At 43.6% G+C, this 26,508-nt stretch overlaps 1 protein-coding gene across 1 annotated transcript in view; it reads left to right on the top strand.

Annotated features, from left to right (window-relative positions):
- CFAP20DC (CFAP20 domain containing) overlaps positions 1-26,508 on the top strand; it is a 306,201-nt gene that overhangs the window by 86,978 nt on the left and 192,715 nt on the right. Inside the window, exon 8 of the mRNA XM_040359112.1 lies at positions 16,987-17,151. Within this exon, the coding sequence (XP_040215046.1) occupies positions 16,987-17,151 (165 nt within the window). The remainder of the gene's footprint in view (positions 1-16,986; positions 17,152-26,508) is intronic.

Raw genomic sequence — 26,508 nt, 5'->3', positions numbered from 1 at the left:
CCTGCAACCAATCATTACCAACCTTTGGCTTGTTTACTGACCATGCTTCTGCTTGATCCCTGTCTTGCTCTCCTCCTGGTGGGGGGGATACTGAGGACTGCAGCCGGGTATTAACACGCAGAAAACCCCACCACCATCAGGAGCTCTAGTGAATACCAGTTAGTGTTTAGACCCTGTACCTAGGGTGAGTCTGCGTCATCCGCCAGGGTGACCTGCATGTATACTTATCCTGCTGTTCAGTGGGAACCTCTCTACTGCTATAGCTGGACCTCCTGGTGGGGCAATCCTGAGGACCATGTCCTGGTATTAACAGGCAGGAAAACCCATCTCCACCATCAGGAGCTCTAGTGAATACCAGTTAGTGCTTAGACCAGGGGCGGACTGCCCGAGGGCCCCATGCCACTAGGGGACCCCATCAGGGTTGCCAGCCTCAGTAAAACCAGGGATAGTATGTAAAAATCTATGTTTTAAACAAAATCCCAAGATTATAGCTGCCCCTCCTCTCCAGTACCTTTTCAGTGTGTGTATGTGTATTCTGTGTGTGTGTGTATACTGTGTGTGTATACTGTGTGTGTATATTGTGTGTCTGTGTGTGTATACTGTATGTGTGTGTGTGTGTATACTGTGTGGCCCCATAATCTATTGCCTGGGGGCCCCATAATCTCCTATTGCCCGGGGGCCCCATGAGTTGTCACTCTGCCCCTGGCTTAGACCCTGCACTTAGGGTGGGTCTGTGACATCCACCTGGGTGACCTACATGTATACTTATCCTGCTGGTCGGTGGGAACCTCTCTACTGCTGTAGCCCCTGACCATTACACAGTGGGCCAATTAGGTCATCTTTCTGCTCACTTCGGCTATTGGCATGTTCCTTGTCAGCATATTTGCATGTACCATATTGGCATCATCTTTCAGTCTGAGCTCTGCTGTACAGAGGATGGCAAACTGCCTGTACCAAGTCAAATTTAGGTACTATCTTTGGTTGCAGTAAAAAAATAAATATTATTTATTAATAGATATAGAAAAGCATTAATTTAGGTTCTTTCACTGTTTGCAGTAAACGTAAATGTAATTATTTATTAATAGATATAGAACTGCATTTCATTGGTATGGTAAGTTTTAATAAGAGATGTAAATGACTTGTGTTATGAGTAAAGACTCTAATTAAGCTGGATTTATTAATGCTTGCCTAAGGAGGATATGAGCATTTAAAAAAAATATATATACTGTATTAATATTAAATGACCCAAGACAAGAACAACATTTTTGGTTGAAAGACAAGTAGCCGGATTCAGAAAGCACTTACGCCGACGTATCTTCTGATACGCCGTGTAAGTGCACTGATGCGCCGTCTTATCTATGCGCCTGATTCTTGAAATAAGATACGCCTGAATTTTGAGGTGCGCTACGCCGGCACAAAGATGCGCCGATCTACGTGAATCCGGTTAATGAAATATAAAGTGGACCCAAACTCGAATGTTCACATAATTCCACTTTGACTGCTTTGCTGGAAAGGTTTAAATACTAATCCAGGCTCCCTCTAGTTCTCCTGCCCCTGATCTCTCACCAAAGCCCCCCCCCCCCTCAAACAGGGCTGATAAATAAAATAAAAAAAGAGAGAGAATATTAAATAATTAAAGGTTAAATTGTAAAAAAAAAAAAAAAAAAATGTATTTTAAAAAAAAACACTGACACCGTACACTACCCCTCCCCCACAAAAAAAGAAAGCATTGTAAAAAATAAAATTGTAAAAATAAAATAAAAAACTACTGACAGTCCCTGCCTCATTAGTGCTCATCAGTGCCACCTATCAGTGTTGCATATTAGTGCCAATGACACATGACATTAAAAAAGGATCGGTAATCGGTATCGACGACTACTTGAAAAAGTAGCCGAGTACAAGTATCAGTACTTGTACTCAGTCTTAAAAAAGTGGTATCGGTGCAACCCTACTTCTTACTATTGCCTCATCATTTTAAAGGGCCACCTCAATAGCCAACAGTAAGGCAAATGAGGAGGAAGGGTGCATTCCAGAGCCACAGCAGTCACCGAATCCCAAATGCTGTTTGTATTACACACCACTTAAGCCTCGTATACACGCTCAGTTTACTCAGCAAGAACCAGCAAAGAAACTGCTGGCAGAGCTTTATTGCCGAGTATACCGAGCGTGTGTACGAGGCTGTCAGGTTTCTCGACAAGAAAACTGCCCATCTCTATTTTTCTCGTTGTGAGATTCTCTGCAGTTTTCCTGCCGAGAAACCTGAGAGTGTGTATACTTACCTGTCGCCGTGGAAACCCGTGCATGCTCGAAACGACTTTGACGCATGCGCGGTAACTTCCTAGGCATAGGTAGGGTGAAGCAAGATGGAGGCGACGGCATTGAATGTGACGAGCGCATGCTCGTCGTACGCGATGACGTCACCGCGTTCTTGCCTTTCAAGAGAACCACGGTTCTTTTGAAAGGAGAGTCTGTACACTCGGGCGGCAAGAGATTCTTGCCAATAATCTCGTCAGGGAAAACAACGTTTTCTTCCTGACGAGATTCTTGCCTGTGTGTACAGGGCTTAAGAGTGTCAGGGGTACCAGATTCTATACAGGGGTAACTTACCCCTAAATGTGCCTGCTATTCAAAGAAGGAGGATTTCAAAATATTTTTCCCCCTCCAGAAATTATTTAAAAGGAAAAAAAAAACAGTACAACATTTGATTAGGAAATTGTATCTTTTTAATTAAGTATATAATAAATGTAACACTAGAAGCTGCTAGTATTTTACTTCCATCGCTGATCCAAAGCACTGTTTTCCCTTTGCACTCCATTAATTGCAAATGAGTCTAATGATAACGATCTCTGGTAATTTCTGGACTTCAAGGGGATATTTAAATAAAAGTTCTTTTAATTTTGAACTTTGAAGCCAATGAATCGTTAATAAAGAGCCATCTAAGCAACCACATTGCTTTAAGCCATGCGAATCGACGATCTTAATTTTACACTTGTTCATCTCCTCCTCTTTAATGGTATTAGTAATTACAAAGTGGTGCGCTGCTAAAGGTACACTTCTGCAAGAGTCAAAAAGTAGACCTTGAGATGTAGAGGAAGAACTGCTACCTCTTCTGTATTTTATCTATTTATTCAGGCATTAGAATCAGTTGGTGCTACTCCCAATGACCCGGTCATCTTGTGATGCTGGGACAACCACTGTAGCCTCTACCACACATAACTCTTGATGTAAAAATTCCAGTTTTAGAAATTTAAATTTACCTTTGGGTCGCTTTGTACATAGGGCTTCACAACTGTTATTGGGAGATTACTAGAGAGCCATGACAGGATAGAGAGTATAGAGCTCATAGGGCCCACCAAAAGATTTTTATAAGTGGCTGTGTGGAGCTGACAATTTATAATATTGTAGTGGATTGGGGACAGGTGAGGTTAAGACTGGCGGGGTGACTGGGTTCAGTGAGCACTGCAACTTAGATTTAACTGCACAATTTACCCATACTATTTATTTTGCTATGCAGTCTGAGAGTACCTTTACATGAAGGCTTTAAGTTCTTTATTAGCTCTCTTTTCAAAGTTCTTTATCTTACCTTTAGCAGTACCTAGATAGGCCATTCTCAACCAGGGTTCTGTTGAAGTCTCGGGTTCCTCTAGAGGTTGTTAGCAGTTCATTAAATTGTCGCTGATTGACCTCCCACCTGATAGTAGCTAGGTAGTTCCAGGTCCAATACCACTTGGCAGAGCTAGTGGCATGATACCAATGATCTAGATATCTGAAAGGGTGGCATTCTTACCATAACTGTAAGCATAGCGTTTTTCCTATATAGGGGGAGGGGCATTTTTAACATTGTTTCCAGATGAAATGTTTTTTGCAGTGGTTCCCTGAGACCTGAAAACTATTTTAAAGGGTTCCTCTGGGATAAAAAAAGGTTGAGAACAGCTGCCCTATTTTTACAGGGGTGCTACAACATAGTTGTAACTGCAACAAATGGGCAATTACACTGTAAAGCTAAACTGCAGATGCATATAAAAAAAGACCAATACATTTTGCAATGAATTCTGTAAAAGTCACAAAATAATAAATACATTTTTAAATACATTTTGTCTAGTTACCTTAATTTGTTTAGGTATCATTCTTTCTGTAAGCCCCTGTGTGGCAGCAATTAGACTGGGTGAAGGAGGAGCACCAACAGAAACCAATTAGGTGTGCTGCATGCACTGTGCTGACAAAGAGGATGACGTCATCAGCATGCTGCTACTTTTTCGTTGTCCAGTCACATGATGGGTGCAGAGCTTCAGACTGTGCTGTTTAAAGTGGTTGTAAAGCCTTAGGCCTCGTACACACGACCGGGTTTCTCGACAAAAAACAGCAAGAAAACTGCTTCGTGCCGAGATTCCCATTCGTGTGTACAAGGCATTCAGGTTTCTCGTCTGGAAATCTGATCAGAATCTCAACGAGAAAAAAAGAGAACCTGCTCTCTTTTTTCTCGACGAGATTCTTGTCGGCCTGTTTCCCGACGAGAAACCCGAGAGTGTGTATACCTACCTGTCGCCGTGGAAACCCGCGCATGCTTGAAATGACTTTGATGCATGTGCGCTAGCTTCCACGGCATAGGTAGGGTGAACCAAGATGGCGGCGACGGCATCGAATGTGACGAACGCATGCTCGTCATATGCGATTACTCCACCGCGTTCTTTCCTTTCAAGAGAGACGCGGTTCTTTTGAAATGAAAGTCAGTACACTCTGGCGACAAGAGTTTCTTGCCAAGAATCTCGTCAGGGAAAAGGACGGGTTTTTCATGAAGAGATTCTCGGACGTGTGTACGAGGCCTTAAGGTTTTTTACCTTAATGCATTCTATGTCCTGCACTTGGCCCCTCTTTTTCCCCTTATACTTTCCAGATCCAGCGATGTGCATTAGAGCAGTGGCTCTTGTAGAGTCCCTTCTTACACCAGGCATTCCCAACAGAGTCTTTCCTTACTTCAGGCGTCCCCAGCAGAGTCCCTCCTTATATTAGGCGTCCCCAGCAGAGTCCCTCCTTATATCAGGCGTCCCCAGCAGAGTCCCTCATTACATCAGGTGTCCACTTCGGAGTCCCTCCTTACATCAGGTGTCCACTTCGGAGTCCCTCCTTACATCAGGCATCCCCAGCAGAGTCCCTGCTTACATCGGCCACACCCCGGTAGCGACACCACTGGTGATTTGGTCCCTGCACCATTTACAGAATACTAGCTTGTGTAAGACAAAGGGAAGACCCAAGAAGCAGAAACCTGAGTTCCGCCCTCTTGTTTCTTCCTCATGATAGCATTTCACAGTTATTTTTAACAGTAAACTCAACTTATATAGTGAAATACAGTATTATGAAATTGTCATATTAGAAAACGTTTGTCAGCAGTCAGATAGATTTTTAAATACTGTATGTCACTATATAAGCTGAGTTTACTGTTAAAAATAAGTGTGAAATGCAAGACTCCAGTGGGTGTAACAAGATGTCCGCTTGCCGCCTTCTCACTGTATCCTTACTGTGGACGGGTGTAGCAAGATGGGGGTGACGCAATGTCACTTCCATTACAAATTTTGATGGGTCGCCTAATCTGACGGAACACCAGCTGTGGTCCTCTAGCAGCAGCGCCGGTGGAAAATCAGGAAAACGCTGATTTCCCAGAACATTTCCCGGGATACAATAAGACCGGGACAAAGGTCTAAGTACCGGGAATGTGCCGGGAAATACGAGACAGTTGGCAACTATGCACATACTAGGGCCAGTGTAGACAGGAGCTAATTAACCTACCAGTATATTTCATACATTTACTGTGCATTAGCGCACACACATTAACATGCATTATGTTAGGGCTGCCGATTCATTTGAATGGGCTGTCCTAACACACCAGGTCAGTGCATTTTGTTGTGCTGTCGGCAAGGTACATCATACCAACCTATGTAAAGTATACCTATAGTGCAGTAGTCTAAATAGGCCCTGAAGATGCACCACATATGAAGTATCCTGGATGATTGTGCAATATCACTAGCCACCAGAGGACATCCTTGTAGATTACAAAGATTACAATATATTCCAAAATGCATCCCCAGTTATCTTCTGTAGTCTGCACCGAGATAATGGTGGCGATGCTTGAATTGGACAACAAAACTGTGCATTTTAAAATTCTCCATGAGCAGCTTAGAATAACATTTCAATTCTATTCTGTTCTTATTGTGAAGGGTTTATTTCTAGAATAATGGAAATGTTTGATTTATGACATCTATAAAGAGGTTATGCAAATATCTTAATTACTTTATGCATTCTATTTTTTCTTAATGTGTTACTTAATGCAGTCCTACTTAGCAGTGAACTAAATAAATTACATACTGTTGTTTAAAGATCAATATACCTGAAACACGTCCTGGTTTATATACAGCCGCTATTATTACACCTCCAAATATATGTGTCAACAAGGTTTCAGGCACTGATCAGGCCAGAAATGATAAGCTGTTGTTATGGGGACATTGTTATTATGAGGACAATGATCTCTTTGTATTGGACCCCATTCAGTATGCGCTCAGCATTTGTCCAGACTGAGTGGTTGATCATGTTAAACAGCTTGACCTTATTAAAAAAAAAAAAAATAAAGTGCAATGAGGCAGTTGAAGTGCAGCAACCAATAACAAGCAACCAGATTTAAAGTCCTAGGGCCAGATTCACAGAAAAAGTACGCCGGAGTATCTGCTGATACTCCGGCGTACTTTCAAATTTGCCGCGTCGTATCTTTATTTTGAATTCTCAAACAAAGATACGACGGCATTTGGCTAAGATCCGACAGGCGTACGGCTTTGTACGCCTTCGGATCTTAGGATGCAATACTTCGGCGCCCGATGGGTGGAGTTCGCGTCGTTTTCCACATCGGGTATGCTAATTAGCTGTTTACGGCAATCCACGAAGGTACGCGCGTTCGGCGCATTCTCTTACGTCGTCGCTAGTCGGCTTTTCCCGTCGTAAAGTTGCGATAGCTATTTAGGTGGTGTAAAAATAGACAGCCCATGTTAAAGAATGGCCGTCGTTCCCGCGTCAAATTTTAATTTTATTTTTTTGCGTAAGACGTCCGGGATTAGAAAAGGACGTAACGCACGTCGGCGTTCAAAAAATGACGTCGGTGCGACGTCATTTCGCACAAAGCACGGCGGGAAATTTCAAAATGGAGCATGCGCAGTAAGTTCGGCGCGGGAACGCGCCTAATTTAAATGGTACACGCCCCATTTGAATAAGGCGGGCTTGCGCCGGACGGCTTTACGCTACGCCGCCGCAAGTTTACAGGCAAGTGCTTTATGAATCAAGCACTTGCGCTGAAAACTTGCGGCGGTGTAACGTAAATGACATACGTTACGCCGCCGCAAATGTATGTGAATCTTGCCCCTAGTTGCTGATAACATTTACCTTTTTAGTTCTAGTTACATATTTTTGTATATCAGATTTAAAGTCTTATTAGTCTTTTTGATCAGGGAGATGTCAGTAGGTGGGGCTTAGTGCTAAAGTCAGAAAAGTCATCCTTCAGTAGCACCAGTTTCATAGAGTAATGCACAGGAGGTTTTTCTAACTTGCAAAGGTAATACCAGGTATCTTGTGATCTGTCTTGTCTTGCAAAGTGACAGCATCTGCACATAGCTCACCTATCTAGGCATGTAAACTTAGCTAGCCACACTACTTTGCCACTTAATCACACTGATGGAGTTCTTGCTAATAGACTGCCGCCTCTAGGTATTGGAGACTACGACATCTCCCCTATGTAACAGTGTTGGGCCAGAGCAGCCAATCAAAAGGCAGGATCACTGTCATGTATTTTGTGACATGACGTTACCCACTTGTCTGAACTGTGACACCATTGACACCAGAACATAGACAGGCAGGGAAACTACAGCAGGAAACAAGATTGGGAAGTCCTTGGGGAAGCATGGCGTTAACATTTGTTCCTGCAGACAGTGTTACTTTGCCCAAATGAGCAAATCACAATATCCCTTAAAAGCCCAACTCCAGAGAAACTAGAAGTCCTCTCTTGTCCACACTGCAAGAGCTAACTGCTCATTTCTGTTTGGAGGACAGTAAAGGAACATTTACTTACTTGACCCTCCACTCCCCTGGCAGCCAACGTTCCTCTACGACTTGGCAGTGGACTGTTCCTCAGCATCCTGACACCCAATGTGAGGCTATGGTCCTTGCATTTGTCTTGTTGATGTTCGAGGAGTGAAAAGGAGAAGAGGCTTCAAGGGCCGGTCTAGCAGTACAAAGGAGCCTATGAGAGCGGAGGATTGGGTAATAAAACTGCTGTAGCCAATTCTCCTAGACATAAACAAAATGGATAACCCTTGCAGTGCAGCACATGATTTTTTCAGGAGTTTAGATTTATTTTTTTGGTAAATTCTTTATTTATAAGTAAGGAAAATACAGACCAAGAAAATCAGTACATGTCATGTAGCACTATCACATAAATCCAAACGAAAGAGCAAGCAAGCAGGTTGGCAAATATCATAAAGATATACATGCAGATGGTTCAGGTAGAATCAAGGTACCAGATGTTGCCCATACAAGACTGAATGGGGTCATGACATAAAAAAAAAGACGTTGGTGTGCATTCCCCGCAAACTTTAATTTTTTTTGCAAAAAAAAACCCAGAGAATCTAAGCCAACTTTTGAATATATCTCGGCACTAGCTGAGAGGGACATAGGAACGAATAAACCAGCAAAAAAAGAAAGAAGAAAGTAGGGGGGAGGGAAGATTTGGAAGTCTCCCGTCCCCCAGTGTCTCGCAGTCTCCCCTGATGGCTATAAGGTTTGTGAATGATCCAGAATGGTTTTGTATTTATCTGAATATGTGAATTTATGGCAATAGAACCATTTCGAGAGAAATTTGTCACGCATATCCCTGTCTGCTGAAATCATATCCTCCATTCTGTTTGTTTCCACTACGTTAGCCAACAACCTCGCCACAGAGGGGAAGCCAGACTGTTTCCAGAGTTCAAGGATATGGCTTTTAACCGTATTAAATCAATGAGACAGGACTGAGTTCTTGTAGGTCTTCTGTGTTACGGTATGATGGTAGCGAAGGAAACATTTACAATTACTTTAAAAAACACTTTTCGACAGAGTTTCCATGTCGTCCCGATAGTGGGATGGGCTTTGAGCTCTGGGGGGGCATTGTCGATAACAGAACTTTGGAAGCTGCCTTTTCTATTCAGACCCATTGTTTAAACTCACCATGTCGGCACCAAACAATGTTCCACATTAAGTTACATGCAGAGTAGTAACCGACAAAGTCCAGAAAGGGCGATACCCTCATATCATTTAGCCAGCCACAAGAACCTGTAGGGGAGCCCAGGCAATTAATGTGCCCACAGAAATTGCACAAATAGTCTGTTTAAGGTATAAACAGACTATACAAATAGTATAAGAGGAAGGGCCTGCAGAAGATAAACTATTAGTGCCATAATGTTTATTTTTAAGATACTGCAACGTCCAAACCACAAACATGTCCTGGTTTGCCGTGTTGCCAGATCTTGTTTGATTTTCAGAAGAAGAGGGGGGGAAATTAATCTGAACTGCGATGGACAAGTTGGAGGGAAGGTGTTCGCCAAGATATTTTAAATACGAGTTGGACCACTTGAATGGGAAGTGTCCATGTAAACTCTGAAGTTGGGAATCTGGAGGGAAACATTAAGAGCCACGGATTTCTGATAATTGATAATGAAATTGGCAAGAGCACTTGGATATGGGTCCAGTTCCTCCATCAGGTCTGGAAGTGAAAGGATCGGTTTTGAAAAACAAATGATCATTCGTGTAAGTGGCTATTCCCAGAGTTTAGCTTTAATAACAAAAAGGTTAAAAGATATTGGTGTCCAAGATCTTTATTATATGGCTGCCCTTTTCACCTTGTTGGGATATTCCTTTTTATCCACATTTTGTATTTTTCTCTTAAATTCTTGAATAAAAATATTGATATTGATAAAAGATTAGTGTTTGCTTCAATCCTGTAGCACACAAGGAAATTTATGTCAATGGTAGCATTCCTCCGACAATTGTAGTCAGAACTCCATAACAAGAAGAGAAATGTGAACATTTCTAGGCAGGCATAATGTATATTTTAAAAGTTCTTACAGGCATAAAAGGAACAAAAAAGGTCCCAAATATATTTCATACCATTTATTAGTTCCCTGCCCTGCTTCATAATAGAACATTTTTATGTGCATGGAATTATCCTTTAAGACAACTCATGTTTCAGATTGCACTTTAAGGGATTTAGAAGCTAAAATAAAAGAAATGATGTAAAGCATTTAAAAAGTGACTGCTTCTTCCAGTTAAATATCTAAGCTTGTCTTGAATCTGAAATGTCATTTGTATCTGGAAAAACTTCAGTGGAAGATTAAAGATTAGTGACAGATTTAAAAATAAAATATTCAAGTACGTATACGCTGAAGATATAATGGAGATTGCCACCCTGTTTATCACCTTCTCTGTGTGTGCCGCTGTCAATTAATGCGAAAATCTCTGACATACTGTACGTTTTTTCATGATTACCAACTGCACATGGTAATTTAAAAGATTGCAGACTTTGGACATTTGCTGAAATGTGCTATACCCCATCTATAGTTATTTTGAGTGGGCACAAGATGAAGATGGTTTGAAAACCCTATTTTTAGTCAGCTGTATAGCTAATAGCCATTAAACACTTCTCTTTCCAGCTCTATAAACAGCTTTTGCTGCACTTTAAAGCTGTATTCAGAGAAAGGACACAGAGATTGTCAGTGCTTTTTTATATTCTTTACATTATCATGATGTGAGTACACAAGATTTGCATAATAGTAACTACATGTTTTTCTGCTCCTCTATTCTGATACGTTGTGATTTGTTTTGTCATGTGTTCTATATATTAGCATAGTATTTCTTGTATAGTGTTAGTGTGTTTTTTTGTGTTTAAAGCGGTTGTATACCCGCTGTCATTTTATTTATTTTTTTAAACCTGAAAAGCAAAAGCCATAGTCAGCTAGTATGCACCGCATACTAGCTGATTATGAAATACTTACCTTGGATCGAGGTGAGAGGAACCTACCTGATCCACGCCGAGGGAGATGTCATCTTTCCTCGGCGTGTCTTCCTGGTATCGCCGATTCAGCGCTGTGATTGGCTGGAGCGGCGATTTACCTGTAGGTTAAAGTGGTAGTACAGAGTTTACTTCCACCATAGTTTTGCTCTTAAAATGGAATCTCAAATGTAAGGCCCCTTTCGCTTGTGCAGACCGTTTAGGTCCGCCTGTCAGTTTTTTAGGCGGACCTGAACGGGCACTCCATGTACCTCTATGGAGCGACAGTTGTCAGCAGGGACATGTACACTGGCATCTGACCTGCTCTGATCTGCTAAAGTGGACCGTCTTCATCCAATCCCCCATAGAGGAGAGCGGTGCTCTGACAGGTCAGTCCCTGTACAGTGTGCAGAGACAGACCTGACATCTGCCTGCTCAGTGGGGAAACACAGACATGGCTGTGTGAAAGGGGCCTTAAAGTGTAGGTCCAGGCAAAAACTAACGCTAAACCTTCTCTCTGCGACATTATAAAGCTAATCTATCTAACCTTGTAAAGTAAAAATCATTATACTTACCTATTCTGCAGCTGATCCGGTCCGGTTTCCAGCGGCGGAAGCTGTGTGCAGGAAGAGGACCAATAACGACTTTTAAATGCCTGGGAAGTGACGTCACCCATAGACTTAAGCCTCCTACACACGATCGGATTTTCCGACGGGAATTGTGTGGTGACAGGCTGTTGGCGGAAAATCCGATCTTTTCTATGTTGGATGGCAGGCTTTAAAATTTTCCATGAACAATGGTCTGAATCACGATCTCTTTTCCTCCAGTGTAACACTCCCCCCGACAGTTAGAAACACCTCCCAGGGAACACGTTTAACCCCTTAGTCAGCCCTTAATGTTAACCCCTTCCCTGCCAGTGTCATTTATACAGTAATTAGTGCATTTTTATAGCACTCGCTATATAAGTGTCACTGGTCCCAAAAAAGTATCCTATCTGTCTGCCGCAATGTCACAATCCTGCTAAAAATTGCTGATCACCGCCATTACTAGTAAAAAAAATAATAAGAAGAAGAAAAATGCCATAAATCTACCTCCTATTTTGTAGGAGCTATAACTTTTGCGCAAACCAATTAATATACGCTTATTGGTAATTTTCTTACCAAAAATATGTAGACGAATACATAGCGGCCTAAATTCATGAAGAAATTCGTTTTTTTTTTATTATTATTCTGGATATGTATTATAGCAGAAAGTAAAAATAGTTTTTTTGAGGTGATCAAATATCACCAAAAGAAAGCTCTATTTGTGGGGAAAAAAAGGATATGAATTCTATTTGGTTACAGAGTCGCACAACTGCGTAATTGTCAGTTAAAGCGAGGCAGTGTTGTAATGCAAAAAATGGTCCGGTCAGGAAGTGGGTAAAACCTTTCGGGGGTGAAGTGGTTAAGTTAAAGGAAAACGTGCCAGTAGTAAAATAGGGGCTGCCATTGCTGCCCCCTTATTCCAAAGATTCAAGTTGCTTTGCTAATATGCTGAACCTCTGTGTTTTAATGACCTAAATAAAGTATTCAGTTAAGGATTTCTGATATTTATCCGAATTCCTTGGAATACGTCCTTGTAGATCTAAAGTGTAAACTCAAATACTAAAATCCCATATACGCTTCCCCCAAAATGCAACACGATGCAATGTCTACAAGGTCCTTCGTCTCAACATACATCTTCACCCAGTCTTCTTTCAGGTTTGGTGTCTTCAGCCATCCTGATTGGTCAACTCTGTGGTGTCCATATCCTCCCTTGTCACTAATGATATGTTCACCCAGTCTTCTTTTGGGTTCAGTGTCTTCAGCCATCTTGATTGACCAGCCCTGCATGCTCTCTCATCACCACAGGCATCTACACCTGGTCTCCTTCCGAGTTTGCTATCTTCAGCTATCTGGATTAGCCAGCCCAGGATGACGTAACCATCATAAAGCATGGGAGTTGTGGTCATTCCAAGAACCCAAGGAATGTTGCAATTGTACAGTGAGCTTCACATGCACGGTTCTCTACTAGCAAATAAACTTGCTAGTAGTGAGAGAGAGGAGGCAGTTGTTGCAGAAGAGACATACAGGGTCTGCAGGTCAGACAGGATTCTGCAACAAAGTATTCCTACTAGCATTTTTCTATATATACACAAAGTTCTACTTTCATGTAAAAGGGGTATTAAACCCCCCCCCCCCAAAAAAAAAATAATATTAATATATTGCAGCTTACTAATCTTTAAATGTGATGGCTGTATTAGTTTTCTTTTATTAGTTTTTTTTTTGTCCTCCAGCTAGTAACACACTACCTGTCCTGGGGAACCATGAGAGGAACTGGGTTTTATGTCCAACAAAGACACTATATGCATTGCGATTGTAAGATTTGTCCATGTTTCTTTCCATAAAGGTTCCTAATTTTTAATATGTATATTGCGATTACGTGACATCACTTTGTATTTTACAGTTCCTGCTGATCACTGGTATTGTTAAGAGTCTATTATAGACACATAAGTGACTCCAGCTGTTATGTAAGAGAGCAGAGCCCTCGTCTTAGAGTACAAGTGCTGCTTTATTCTGTGTGTTTCGATTCAACAGTGCATATCAATACAACAGAATATATGAAAATGAATTAAAGACAGCTTTGTACTTGGTGTGAAGCTATTCTGCCTGCACTATTCATAGCTGATATTATATTGCCATCTACTGACATGTAACATGTAACATTATTGTCACTGCCCATTTAAAGGAGAACTACTGAAAAGGAGTATTCATAAAAGGGGAGTAGAGTAGAGCAATTATACATCTCATGTGACATTAGTTAAAGGGATATCAATTATTTTGTGTCTGATGTTAGCATGGGTTCAGGGCAGGGATGGACTGGCCATAGGGACTACAGGGAGTTTCCCGGTGGGCCGATGGCTCAGTGGGCCGTTTTTTAAAACAGAGATGCTGCTTGGAGGACTTTTTTTAACGCCCTGGCAGCGCCCCAGTGTGAAAGCACTCAGGCTTTCACACTGGGACTGCAGCGGAAGCGTTTTTAAGTCACTTTACAGGCACCCAAAAGCGCCTAAAAAATGCCTCAGTGTAAAAAGGGGTCCTACACTCACCCCCTCTCTTTTACACTCACTCTCTTTTTCTTACACTCACCCACCCCCTCTCACCCCCTTTCCCTCCTCCCTCTCTCTCTCATTCCCCTCTCTCTCACCCTCTCATGATATACAATAATGGATGTAGGTGCCTTTTGGTGGGCATGATTTTTATTAAAGTGGGCCGGTCTGGATGAAGTCCAGGGCCAAATTTTTGTCCCAGTCCAGCCCTGGTTCAGGGATGCTGTTAGAAATCATATGGCCCCATATAGCCTACATGACAGGTCTCCCCCTATAATATACACTAAAATCAGCTGGCAGCACTGCAGGGGGGAGGAGTGCCAGTGGATCTGTACTGTGGTGGGGACCACAAGGACAGGGTAGATCGAAGGTGGGTGATAAGAATCTGTCTTCAGAGTTTGATCCCCCTATTACTCCCCAGCAGTAGCTGAAGTTGGCGGTAGGAGGGAAGCCTGCTAGCAGTGCTGCGGTGAAAGGGAACCTGAGGGATACATACTATGGCCGACCAGGACAGGGAGGATTTATCTTCAGAGGGCCCCTTCAGAAGCTGAAGCTGGCAGGAGGGTTGCTGACTGGCAATGCTGCAGCGAAGGGATCTAGACTGTGGGGGATGAGGACAGGGGGAATACAAGCAGAGGGAAGAGGGAAGGATCCATCATCAGAGTCCTATCCCCCTGTGGCTTTCCTTCAGCAGCTAAAGCCAGCAAGAGGGAGAGGAGGTGAAGCTAGCTTCACTGCAGAGGGAACCACATTGGGATCACTCACGTGTACAACCCGGACCACCAACAAAGCAGTATAGCCAGCCCTCCTGCTTGTCGGGTACCCGGGCCCCCACTGTTCAACTGATGGGGCCCAGGCACCATACAGGAGGACTGGCAGTACACCCTTATCTTGTATGAGTTATTTCAATGTTGGTTTCCTCTCTGAAAAACATACTTCTAGGATAAAGCCAGGCTCCAGCCACAACTTTTAGATAAGGGTTAGTACCTCTGTCAGATTTTCAATAATGGCTATGCCACTATAGAGGAGTTTTCCCTTCATATAAAGAATTACATCCATCTTGGTCTGGGAAGTGTAGAAAAATCTCACTGACAGCAATAAAATCCTGAAAATAGAAGAAAGGTGTTGGGTACTGGATCACTTAATGCGATAGAACACTCTAAATAAGCCCTATAAGTAAGCTTATAGTAGGTCATACCTGTAGGTACTGTGTATTTCTACTAAACTTGCACAGTTAATAAATATTCATATCAGCTTCAGCCGATGATGTCACTGTTGCACGCACAGGCCCGGATTCACGTAGAATGGGGTATCTTTGTGCGGGCGTAACGTATCCTATTTACGTTACGCCTCCGCAACTTTTACAGGCAAGTGCCGTATTCTCAACGTAAGTTGCGGCGGCGTAGCGTAAATAGGCCGGCGTAAGCCCGCCTAATTCAAATGTGGTAGATGTGGGCGTGTGTTATGTAAATGTTATGTGACCCCACGTAAATGCCGCTTTTTACGAACGGCGCATGCGCGGTCCGTGAAAGTATCACAGTGCGCATGCTCCAAATTAACCCGCAAGAAGCCAATGCTTTCGACGTGAACGTAAATGACGCCCAGCCCTATTCGCGAACGACTTACGCAAACGACGTAAAATTTTCAAAATTTGACGCGGGAACGACGTCCATACTTAACATTGGTACGCCACATCTACGCCTCATATAGCAGGGGTAACTTTACGCCGGGAAAAGCCTAACGTAAACGGCGTATCTGTACTGCGTCGGCCAGGCGTACGTTCGTGAATTCGCGTATCTAGCTGATTTACATATTTCTAGGCGTAAATCAGCGTACACGCCCCTAGCGGCCAGCGTAAATATGCAGTTAAGATACGACGGCGTAAGAGACTTACGCCGGTCGGATCTAATACAAATCTATGCGTAACTGATTCTAAGAATCAGGTGCATAGATACGCCGGATACGCTGGAGATACGCCGGCGTAACTCGTTTGAGAATCCGGGCCACAGTATGCTCTTCATTGAGGGCACATGATTGCATGGAGTATCGTGCCGTGATGGTGATTCAAGTGCATATGCGTGTGCCGCGGCACCCTGGTTGAAAAACCCTTATCTAGATTGATCATACTACTGTAATTACCCCTCAGAATCTTCAATTTTTTTTCAGTCCAGTAAATGCTTTTTTCAACGCCACCAAGCCCTGATGAAGCTGGAGTCTTAGAACCTCTGAAACATGTTATGAAACTATTTTCAGATCCTGCTTTTGGTTCTTTCCTCTTTGCAGTAAAATCTTAACACACATTCCAATTCTTCTTCATGGTACCAAATAATTTTTTTTTTTTTTACCTGTTGCCATTGGGAAAATTTCCACTTGCTTCCTGTCTTGTCTGACATCGGCAAACACATAGGAAGCAAGCAGAAACATTTTAACTTTTCAACACTAGATTTAAAACTAAAATAAAGAAATGTTTTGGCTGGTTTTACTTGAATTTCACCTTTGACTGATAGAGGCATAAGACTGTAAGCTACTCTAGTGCGATGACTGATGTTAATGCCCTCTGTAAAACGCTCTGAAATACAGTACATTGTCATTGTTTAAATATGGAAAATAAATGTTAGCGTTTCCAAGATCCATCGGTTTGAAGGCCTCTTTGAAACAGAGCAGCTTACGCTGTAATTAAATATATTCTCTCAGTTAATATGACCCTTTCATTGATTGCTGCACTTTTCTGAAACATCCAAATTTTACAACGACATTACATTGCTAAAAGGGTTGTTATAGTAACATGTTAATTTTCTTACAGATATATATGGATCTACGTTGGCCAGCAGTGAACCCACCGATACACTTCCCCGAAGCTGCCAAATTACAACAGATGTGGATCAGGTCACACAGGTGCTGGATCTCATAAGGTTACGTCCCATTGAATCACGGGACAATGCGAGGTTCGGGATCTCAGTGGATGGAGGTATTGTGTTACTTACAATTCTCAAAGTCTTAAAGAGGCACTGTCACTATCTAAAGCTTAAAGGGCACATTGCATGCTTTAGAAATACTAAGGCCCCTTTCACAATGGGGCAGTATGTGCGGCGGCGGTATAGCACCGCCATACTGTCGAAATTGCTGTGGAATTGTGGCGTATTCGGCCGCTAGCGGTGCGGTATTAATCCCCGCTAAAGGCCGAAAAAGGTTTAAAAGCACGTTGTCCCATTGTTTTCAATGGGAAGGAGCGGTATACACACCGCTTCTCTCACCGCTCCAAAGATGCTGCTTGCAGGAGATTTTTTATTTCTCCCGCCAGCGCATCACCTCAGTGTGAAAGCCCTTGGGCTTTCACATTGAGAATGCTGGGGCAGGAGTATTTCAGGCGTTATTTATGTGCTATTTTTAGCGCTAAAACGCCTGAAATACGCCTCAGTGTGAAAGGGGCCTAAGGGAGAACTCAGACACACTGGCTTTTTTTTTTTTTTTAGCTAGTGTGATTGCACTACTAAAACTGCCTGCTTTTTCAGATGCATGTAGCAACGATTGACTGCACAAGCTTTGAGCATTGTGCTATCGCTAACAACCCCATTGTTCCTTATGTGTAGCGATTGATTGCTAAGGATTAGTTGTGGGGCGATCATGGATCATTGCTGTAGCAAAAATCAGGTCTAAGACCGCATTCACATCTAGGCGTTTTTTCGCCTGTAGCGCTACGCCGCTGCCGCCAGAGGGCTGGAAATACATGTCCCTCTATGGAGATGGTTCACATCTCCACGCCGAACGCCGGACGCCTGACGCCTATCGCCTGAAAAAAGGTCCCGGACCTTTTTTTCAGGCGTCTTTCGGCGTTTCGGCTAGGAGATGGGAAGCATCTCCATAGAGGGGGTCATTCTGGGGCACATCTGGGCGGACAATACCGGCGTTTTGTCGCCGCAAATCGCGGTACAAAACGCCGCTATTTGTACTGCGATTTGCGGCGACAAAACGCCGCGATTTCGTCCGCCTAGATGTGAATGGAGCCTTATGTTGCTTTCTTTCTTGTATCAGTGAGCAGTCCACTCCACTGTGCTGTAGAGCGTCCAGCACTTTCAGGTTGGAGGTTGCTTTCCACCACATATGAAGGGACATGACGCTAAAGTGGTATTAAACCCAAAACCAATCATTAAAGGGGTTGTAAAGGAAATTTTAAATCTTGAGGGTAGAGGGGTCAAGCAGGCAAGTCAGGACACTCTCTACTTTGCAGATAGAGAAAGGAGCTGTGTGTTAGTGGGCATCCTGACACTCCTGCTCGCCCCCTCCCCCTCAAGAGACTTTCTCCACACTAGGGAGAAAGCCCTGCATTAGTGTGTGGAGTTACAGACAGATGAACAGGAAGTGAGCATTTCTCAGAAGAAATAAGGACATTTAAAAGAAAAAGCAAAGGATGAGGTAAGTGAAGGAGGACTGCACTAAGGTAAAGGAAGCTATTTAGGGAAAAAAAAAATCCTTTACAACCCCTTTAAATGTAGTATTAGAATGCCCTCACTCTGGATGAAGGAGCAACATAGATACCTTTAGACAGCAGCATTGTCAGTCCAAAGGGAGGGGAGGGTTAGATGCACTAGCAGATTTAAAGCGGAGTGCCACCCAAAAGTGGAACTTCCACTTATCTGATTCAAATGCAACCATCGCTTCTAAGAATTGGTAAGCCGTAATATAATAAATATTTGCTTTTGGGTTTAAAACCACTTTAATGCTATGTACTGCAAGCCTATATTGACAGGTAGCTCTTAAAGCGTATAGTTTGTATATTTTATTTTGTCTACAGATAAACTTGAAAGAGGACAGGTCACAACTTGGCTTATGCAAGAATCTAAATATTTATGTGCAGGCTTACTCATGAAAGATGCATATTTTCTCCCGTATTTAGCTTTACTTTACTAGTTTGTCTCCAGATTGATTCCAGAATCGGAGAATGACAGCAGGGTGGTCCTCTGAGGGCACATAGTTGCTGGCATGGTAAAAAAAAAGGAACCTTATGCAGACAACACATAAGCTGATTTACAATATAAAATTAACAAGAGGAGGCATTAACCATAAGGGTACAAGCGACTCGCATGCCTCCATTTATGAGCATACATGTGCAATCTATAAACCTGTCTAGTTGATAGTACACTGATGTTCAAGGCATACTGTGAAGTCTTAAAGTGACAATATCCTTATTCTCCAAACAAAATCTGTACTTAATGATCCTGAAATCTATTTTTCATTAAATTGTTTCTTACTGTGTTTGTCTACCTTCTTGTAATGTCTTCCAATAGCTCCTGAACCTCTCTTTCCCCCTCTAATTTCCATTTGTTTGGAGCAAGCAGTGCACGTTAGTTGCGGTCATGTACACTGCTCTATGCATACTACAAATCCCATAGTCCCTCCTTCACCTTAGGAACAAGAGAGGGTTGTTACATACAGTGGGACCAAAGCTACTCTCTAATGCAGACCTGGGCAAACTACGGCCCGCGGGCCGTATACGGCCCGGCGGACCTTTTAATCCGGCCCCCCCGCCGCCGCCGAAATCGCCGCCGCCGCAGCTGCCACGTTAATCACCGCGGCGGGGAACATTACAGACAGCGTTCGTTTGAACAGCTGTTTTCCCCGCCGCGCATAAACACTCCCCCTTGGACGGATCTGTCCAATCGCGAGCAAGGGGGAGTCACATAGACACTCCCCCTTGCTCGCGATTGGACAGATCCGTCCAAGGGGGCGTGTCTATGCGCAGAGGGGAAAACAGCTGTTCAAACGAACGGCACCTAGCAAGCAGAGTGATCAGGACATCAGAAGGAGGAGCCGAGGACGCCGCGGCCGCCCCAGCATTCACAGCGCGCCTCCGCGCCTAATTGCAAATTACGTCCGCCCATCTCGAGTCCACAGCGTGAGGGAACTCAGGGAAGTGTGGGGTTGAGGGCTGAGGAGTGGACAAGGAGGTGAGAGAGCTGCAGTGCTGACTGTGCTGAGTGTGGCCGACCACCGACCTGACTGACAGTGTGTGTAAGCCAGCCTCTCAGACACTGAAAGAAAATTAAGTATAGCTGTGGCATGTGTGCTGGGGGCCTGGGCAGCTTTTACTTCCTCATGGTACTGTGCACTGTCTGTCTGCATTAGTTTGTCCAGTGGCCTGCGGCTGGTGCTCAAATTTTTTTTTGGGGGGGGGGGGGGCGCAGACGAAAAAACAAACAAAAAAATTGAAGCCTCACTGTGCCCATCATATGCAGGCAGCCACTGTGCCATCAATTGTCGCCACTGTGCCATGCCATCAAACGCAGCCACTGTGCCATCAATTGTCGCCACTGTGCCATCAAACGCAGCCACTGTGCCATCAATTGTCGCCACTGTGCCATGCCATCAAACGCAGCCACTGTGCCATCAATTGTCACCACTGTGACATGCCATCAAACGCAGCCACTGTGCAATCAAACACAGCCACTGTGCCATGCCATCAAACGCAGCCACTGTGCCATCAATTGTCGCCACTGTGCCATGCCATCAAACGCAGCCACTGTGCCATCAATTGTCACCACTGTGACATGCCATCAAACGCAGCCACTGTGCAATCAAACACAGCCACTGTGCCATGCCATCAAACGCAGCCACTGTGCCATCAATTGTCGCCACTGTGCCATGCCATCAAACGCAGCCACTGTGCCATCAATTGTCACCACTGTGACATGCCATCAAACGCAGCCACTGTGCCATCAATTGTCGCCACTGTGCCATCACACGCAGCCACTGTGCCATCACATGCAGCCACTGTTTAATCAATTGTTATTGATTAAACAGTGGCTGCCTGTCCCCAGCGTCTGTCCCCCTCCTGTGTCATGTCCCCAGCGTCTGTCCCCCTCCTGTGTCATGTCCCCAGCGTCTGTCCCCCTCCTGTGTCATGTCCCCAGCGTCTGTCCCCCTCCTGTGTCATGTCCCCAGCCTCTGTCCCCCTCCTGTGTCATGTCCCCAGCGTCTGTCCCCCTCCTGTGTCATGTCCCCAGCGTCTGTCCCCCTCCTGTGTCATGTCCCCAGCGTCTGTCCCCCTCCTGTGTCATGTCCCCAGCCTCTGTCCCCCTCCTGTGTCATGTCCCCAGCCTCTGTCCCCCTCCTGTGTCATGTCCCCAGCCTCTGTCCCCCTCCTGTGCCATGTCCCCAGCCTCTGTCCCCCTCCTGTGCCATGTCTATAACAAGTACTCGTACCAGTTGTCCAACAATGATATTTACTGCTTTTTATAAAGAAATACAATTGATTTTATGCAGTATTGAGTTTAGCCTTTTGGCCCGGCCCTCCAAAATATTTTTAGTTTCTCATGTGGCCCCATCGAAAAAATAATTGCCCACCCCTGCTCTAATGAGTCAAATCACAGTAGGGAAAAAAATAGGAATTTTGAGGAGGCTCACAGCAGTAGAAGAAACTTTTTTATGAGTCAAGAATACATACTTGAATAGAATTTGTTTATTTTAAAATAGAATTTAGAGTCACTTTAAGTTTACTGTACGATTTCCTCAGAGGACGAAATGTCATTTTTGGCAGATGGAACTCATGCCTGTATATTGAACTGGATGGTGGGTGGGGTGGAATTCTACATATGATTACTGTAAGTCTGGATGTTTATTGGAATATGTAAGGGCCTGGAAGTTAAAGGAGTTGTAAAGGAAAAACATTTTTTGTTTGTTGTTTGTGGTTTTCCTGACGGGATTCCTGGCAAGCTTGGCTTGCCGAGCCATGCATACAGACGGCCATTGAAAAGAACCGCCTTTTTTTTGAATGGCAAGAACGCGGTGACGTCATCGACTACGGCGAGCCGGCGGTCGTCACATTCGATGCCGTCGCCACCATCTTGCTACACCCCACACTAACGTTGTATGCTACCGTGCATCCGTCAAAGTCGTATCGAGCATTCGCGGGTTTACCATGGACAGGTAAGCATACAGACGACCGATTTTCTCCGGTAAACCCGACGAAAAAATAGAGAGCCAGGTTCTCTATTTTTCCGTCGGGATTCCCGGCTGTTTTCCTGATGGGAAAACTGCTAGGGAGCATACTCAAGGCCTGGATTTCTGGCCAAATGCTCTCCTGGCAGTTTTCCTGCTGGTAAAACCAGTCGTGTGTACGAGGCTTAAGGCTGAAATCACATCGCATTCAGTCCAAATTTGCACAGGACCCTATTTTTTGGTCCGCAACAGAATCGCAACACCCATGCGATCTGATTCCTGTCTGAATTGACAGTTCGTACTGCGATATGCAGCCAGAGCTACAATGGAATGGTTTAAATCAAAACATATTTGTCATGTACCTAGCAGATGAGCCAGATATGCAGGAATGCCTCTCTTACGCCTTTGATTTGATTCCCCTGATAGAGCAGACAGGAGGCACGGGAGTGCAGAGTAGCACGAGTGCCTGGCAGGATCACTAGCTGGGGAGCTGGCCTGGAGTTCCTGATGACACCGTAGAGGCTTGTTGTCAGTGAGATCAGAAGCCTGGAACAGCAGACTGGCTAGTATCTGGGTGCCATACACAGGAGTTTAGAGAACAGCAGGCTGAGATGAGGTTCCGTGAGGACTGGAACAAAGGAGAGTACAGACAGGCCCTGTCATACACGGATGGGTAATACTGGAACAGGTTCGAAGGCAGGAGCAGGGTCAAGGTACAAGCCGGGTTAAACACGGAAATGGATGCAGAGTCACAGGTAATGCTGTGGATTGACCCTGTGTATGAGCCTGGTTTAAATAGTCAGTTTGGCGCCCGGATCGCACGTGTGTGTGCGCTCACGCATTGGCACCCGCAACCACGCACTAGCCTGCACAGCTCTTTTAATAGGGATTCTGGCAAAAACTTCCTGACAATATTCATATGTTAGAATGGCCCAATCAATATCCAGACCTAAATCACATTAAGAATCTGTGGCAAGACTTGAAAATTGCGGTTCACAGATGCTCTCCATCCAATATGACAGAGCTTGAGCTATTTTGCAAAGAAGAATGGGCAGAAATTTCACTCTCTAGGTATGCCAAGCTGGTAGAGACATTCCCAAAAAAAATTGCAACTGTAATTGCAGCGAAAGTTGGTTCTACAAAGTATTGACTCAGGGGGGCTGAATACAAATGCACGCCACACTTTTCACATATTTATTTCTAAAAAAAAAAATGAAAATCATTTATCATTTTCCTTCCACTTCACAATTATGTGCCAATTTGTGTTGGTCTATCACATAAAAACCCCCAAAAATACATTTAGGTTTTTGGTTGTAATGTGACAAAATGTTAAGGGGTATGAATACTTTCAAGGCACTGTATATAAGAATTGTTTGAGGCTCTGCTTTGTATTGTTACTCCTTTTTTTCATTTAACCAGTTGCTAACTGAGTCACTCAGATATACTGCGGCACAATGGCTCTCCTAGGCGACATCCCGCACCAGTACGTCCTACCCGTTTTTTAGCCACCAAAGGGTGCATGCGTGGACCTGATACCGCTGGCCACGCGTGATCGTGTGCAAGAGCTCCAGCACGGGGATTTGTGTGTGTAAACGCACAAATCCCTGTGCCGTCAGAGGAGAGGAGCCATATCGTTTCTTCCTACGAAGTAAGAAAAACGATATGGCTTCTCTCCTAGTCACTTACATCACTTACATCCCCACACAGCTGTCTCTCTCATCCTTTCTAATATCTCCCATGCGTCTGTTATAAGAACTGAAAAACTGTAGATTCTGTGGGTGGATCTGTTGTCTGGAGCTCTGTGGGTGGAGTCGTGATGTCAGTAGACTCCCCGCCCTCCTCTACACTCCCCCTGTCAACATGCATTTTTTCCTTTGTACTTCTTACACAAAATTTTGCTATGATCACTAGCATTCAGTCAAAATCCAGAAAAGTAACCACATGACTTCAGAAAAGGAGTGGGGGTAGGAATTAAAAAATAATGCCTGTCTCCAGGCTAGTGCATGAGATATGTAAATAACCTGTCACTCACAGCAAGGGGGCATAACGGACTAAGGTTTTTCTCTGTAAGTCCGTTTTATTTCACTGAACAATATAAGAGGATTGCTCAGAGCTGGATTAACTCTGAGTGGCAAGACTGGGCACAGATGATAGGAAATCTTGTGCATTGTGACATAAAAAAAAAAAAAAAAATCGGGTTTCCATCCACTTTAACTTCTCTGCCAGTGACATTTACACAGTAAACAGTGCATTTTATAGCACTGATCGCTGTATAAATGCCAATGGTCCCAAAAAATTGTCAAAAGTCTCCGATCTGTCATCACAGTACCGCTAAAAATCACAGATCACCACCATTACTAGTAAAAATAATAATAATAATAATACAAATTTCAAAAATCTTTCTCATAGTTTGCAGACGCTATAAGTTTTGCGCAAACCAATTAATATACACTTATGTAGAAGAATATTTATTGGCCGAAACTGAGGAAAAAACTTGTTTTATAAAAAAACTTTTGGGGATATTTATTATTGCAAAAAGTAAAAAATATTGGGCCAGATTCGCAAAAGAGATACGACGGCGTATCTCCTGATACGCCATCGTATCTCTGAGATACGATTGTCGTATCTATGCGCCTGATTAATAGAATCAGGTTACGCATAGATAGCCCTAAGATCCGACAGGTGTAAGTGACTTACACCGTCGGATCTTAGGCTGCAATTCTAGGCCGGCCGCTAGGTGGCGATTCCATTGCGGTTGGCGTAGAATATGCAAATGACTAGTTACGCCGATTCACGAACGTCCGCTTTGCCCGTCGCTCTAAATTTACGTTGTTTCCGTAGAGATACATCGCGTAAAAATAAGCATGCCCTCTAGGTGGTCTAACCAATGTTAAGTATGGCCGTCGTTCCCGCGTCAAATTTTTTAATTTCACGTTGTTTGGGTAAGTTGTCCGTGAATGGCGCTGGATGCCATTTACGTTAACGTCGAAACCAATGACGTCCTTGCGAAGTACGTTTGGCGCGGGAACGCGCCTAATTTAACTGGTCCCCGCCCCATTTGAATTAGGCGGGCTTGCGCCGGGCGTATTTACGCTACGCCGCCGCAAGTTTACAGGTAAGTGCTTTGTGAATCAGGCACTTATGCTGTAAACTTGCGGCGGTGTAACCTAAATGGGATACGTTACGCCGCCGCAGCGTAGCCCATTTCTACGTGAATCTGGCCAATTGTTTTTTAAAAAAAATTGATGCTCTTTTTTTGTTTATAGCGCAAAAAATAAAAACAGCAGAGGTGATCATATACCACCAAAAGAAAGCTCTATTTGTGGGAAAAAAGGACACCAATTTTGTTTGGTTACAGCTTCGAACGACGTGCAATTGTCAGTTAAAGCGACGCAGTGCCAAATTGTAAAAAGTGCTCTAGTCAGGAAGGGGGTAAAATCTTCCGGAGCTGAAGCGGTTAATAAAAACAATTAAAACAGAAAGTGTAGTCAATTCTGAGTCTTACGTAGTCTATCACCGCCAAATTCAGAAGACTTCTAGGTGGGACTGCCTTCTCCTGTCATGTGATTCTATAAGTGCAGAGTGCAGGGCTCAGAACCAGCAAACACTTGCCCTTTATTTTCCCTGCCTTAGAATCGGGTCATTTCAGACAACAAGGATACAGACAATCATAGGGAATTAAAAAGGATATGCTGTGTCTCATACATAAGTTATTAAATACAGTATAACATTTTCGTGTTTGATGAAAGTGTGCCTTTAAATGTTTTACCCTTATTAAATTGTAATTTCATGGGCTAAGTTGACATTTAAATAACAGTGTCTCGCTATTTGTATCATCACAGAGCTGGTGAACCCTAACGGCTTGATATAACAGCCTACTGTGCTTTCCACTCTACACTTCTAGCTCTGTGACCTCCCCCAGACTCCTGTACCAGGAGGCCACCAACTTTCTGCTAAGATAATAGACCTTGCACAGCGGTGGAAAAAAACCTCCGCTTCTTAGAAGTTCTGCATATATTGTGATACATTTCTATAACAACCTCAGCAAGAACAACACACTCAATGTCTTTATGTCATTTTAAATCTATAGCTATTTGAAAAATTCTTGGAAATGATTTGACTTGCAAATTATAACATGTTTCAAATGGTTTACTAACATAATGCATTTTCAAAAAAGGTTATGGTATTTAAATAAACTTTTCTTAAATGTTTTCTTCATAGGCTTCCTTTGGTAAATTTGTAGAAGGAAGCTTTAGGAGTCCTTGGCTCAAAATAGGGGGCAAGCCCTAGCATAGCATGACATTCCGATATTGCCAGCATTTCATGAAGTTATGACATTCATATGTCTTTGTGCTGAGGACACCCTGTATTTGTAAAGTTTATAATGTGT

The sequence above is a fragment of the Rana temporaria genome, chromosome 7, assembly GCF_905171775.1.
Source record: "Rana temporaria chromosome 7, aRanTem1.1, whole genome shotgun sequence".
NCBI classification, from domain to species: domain Eukaryota; kingdom Metazoa; phylum Chordata; class Amphibia; order Anura; family Ranidae; genus Rana; species Rana temporaria.
This window is presented reverse-complemented; position numbering and strand designations above follow the sequence as displayed.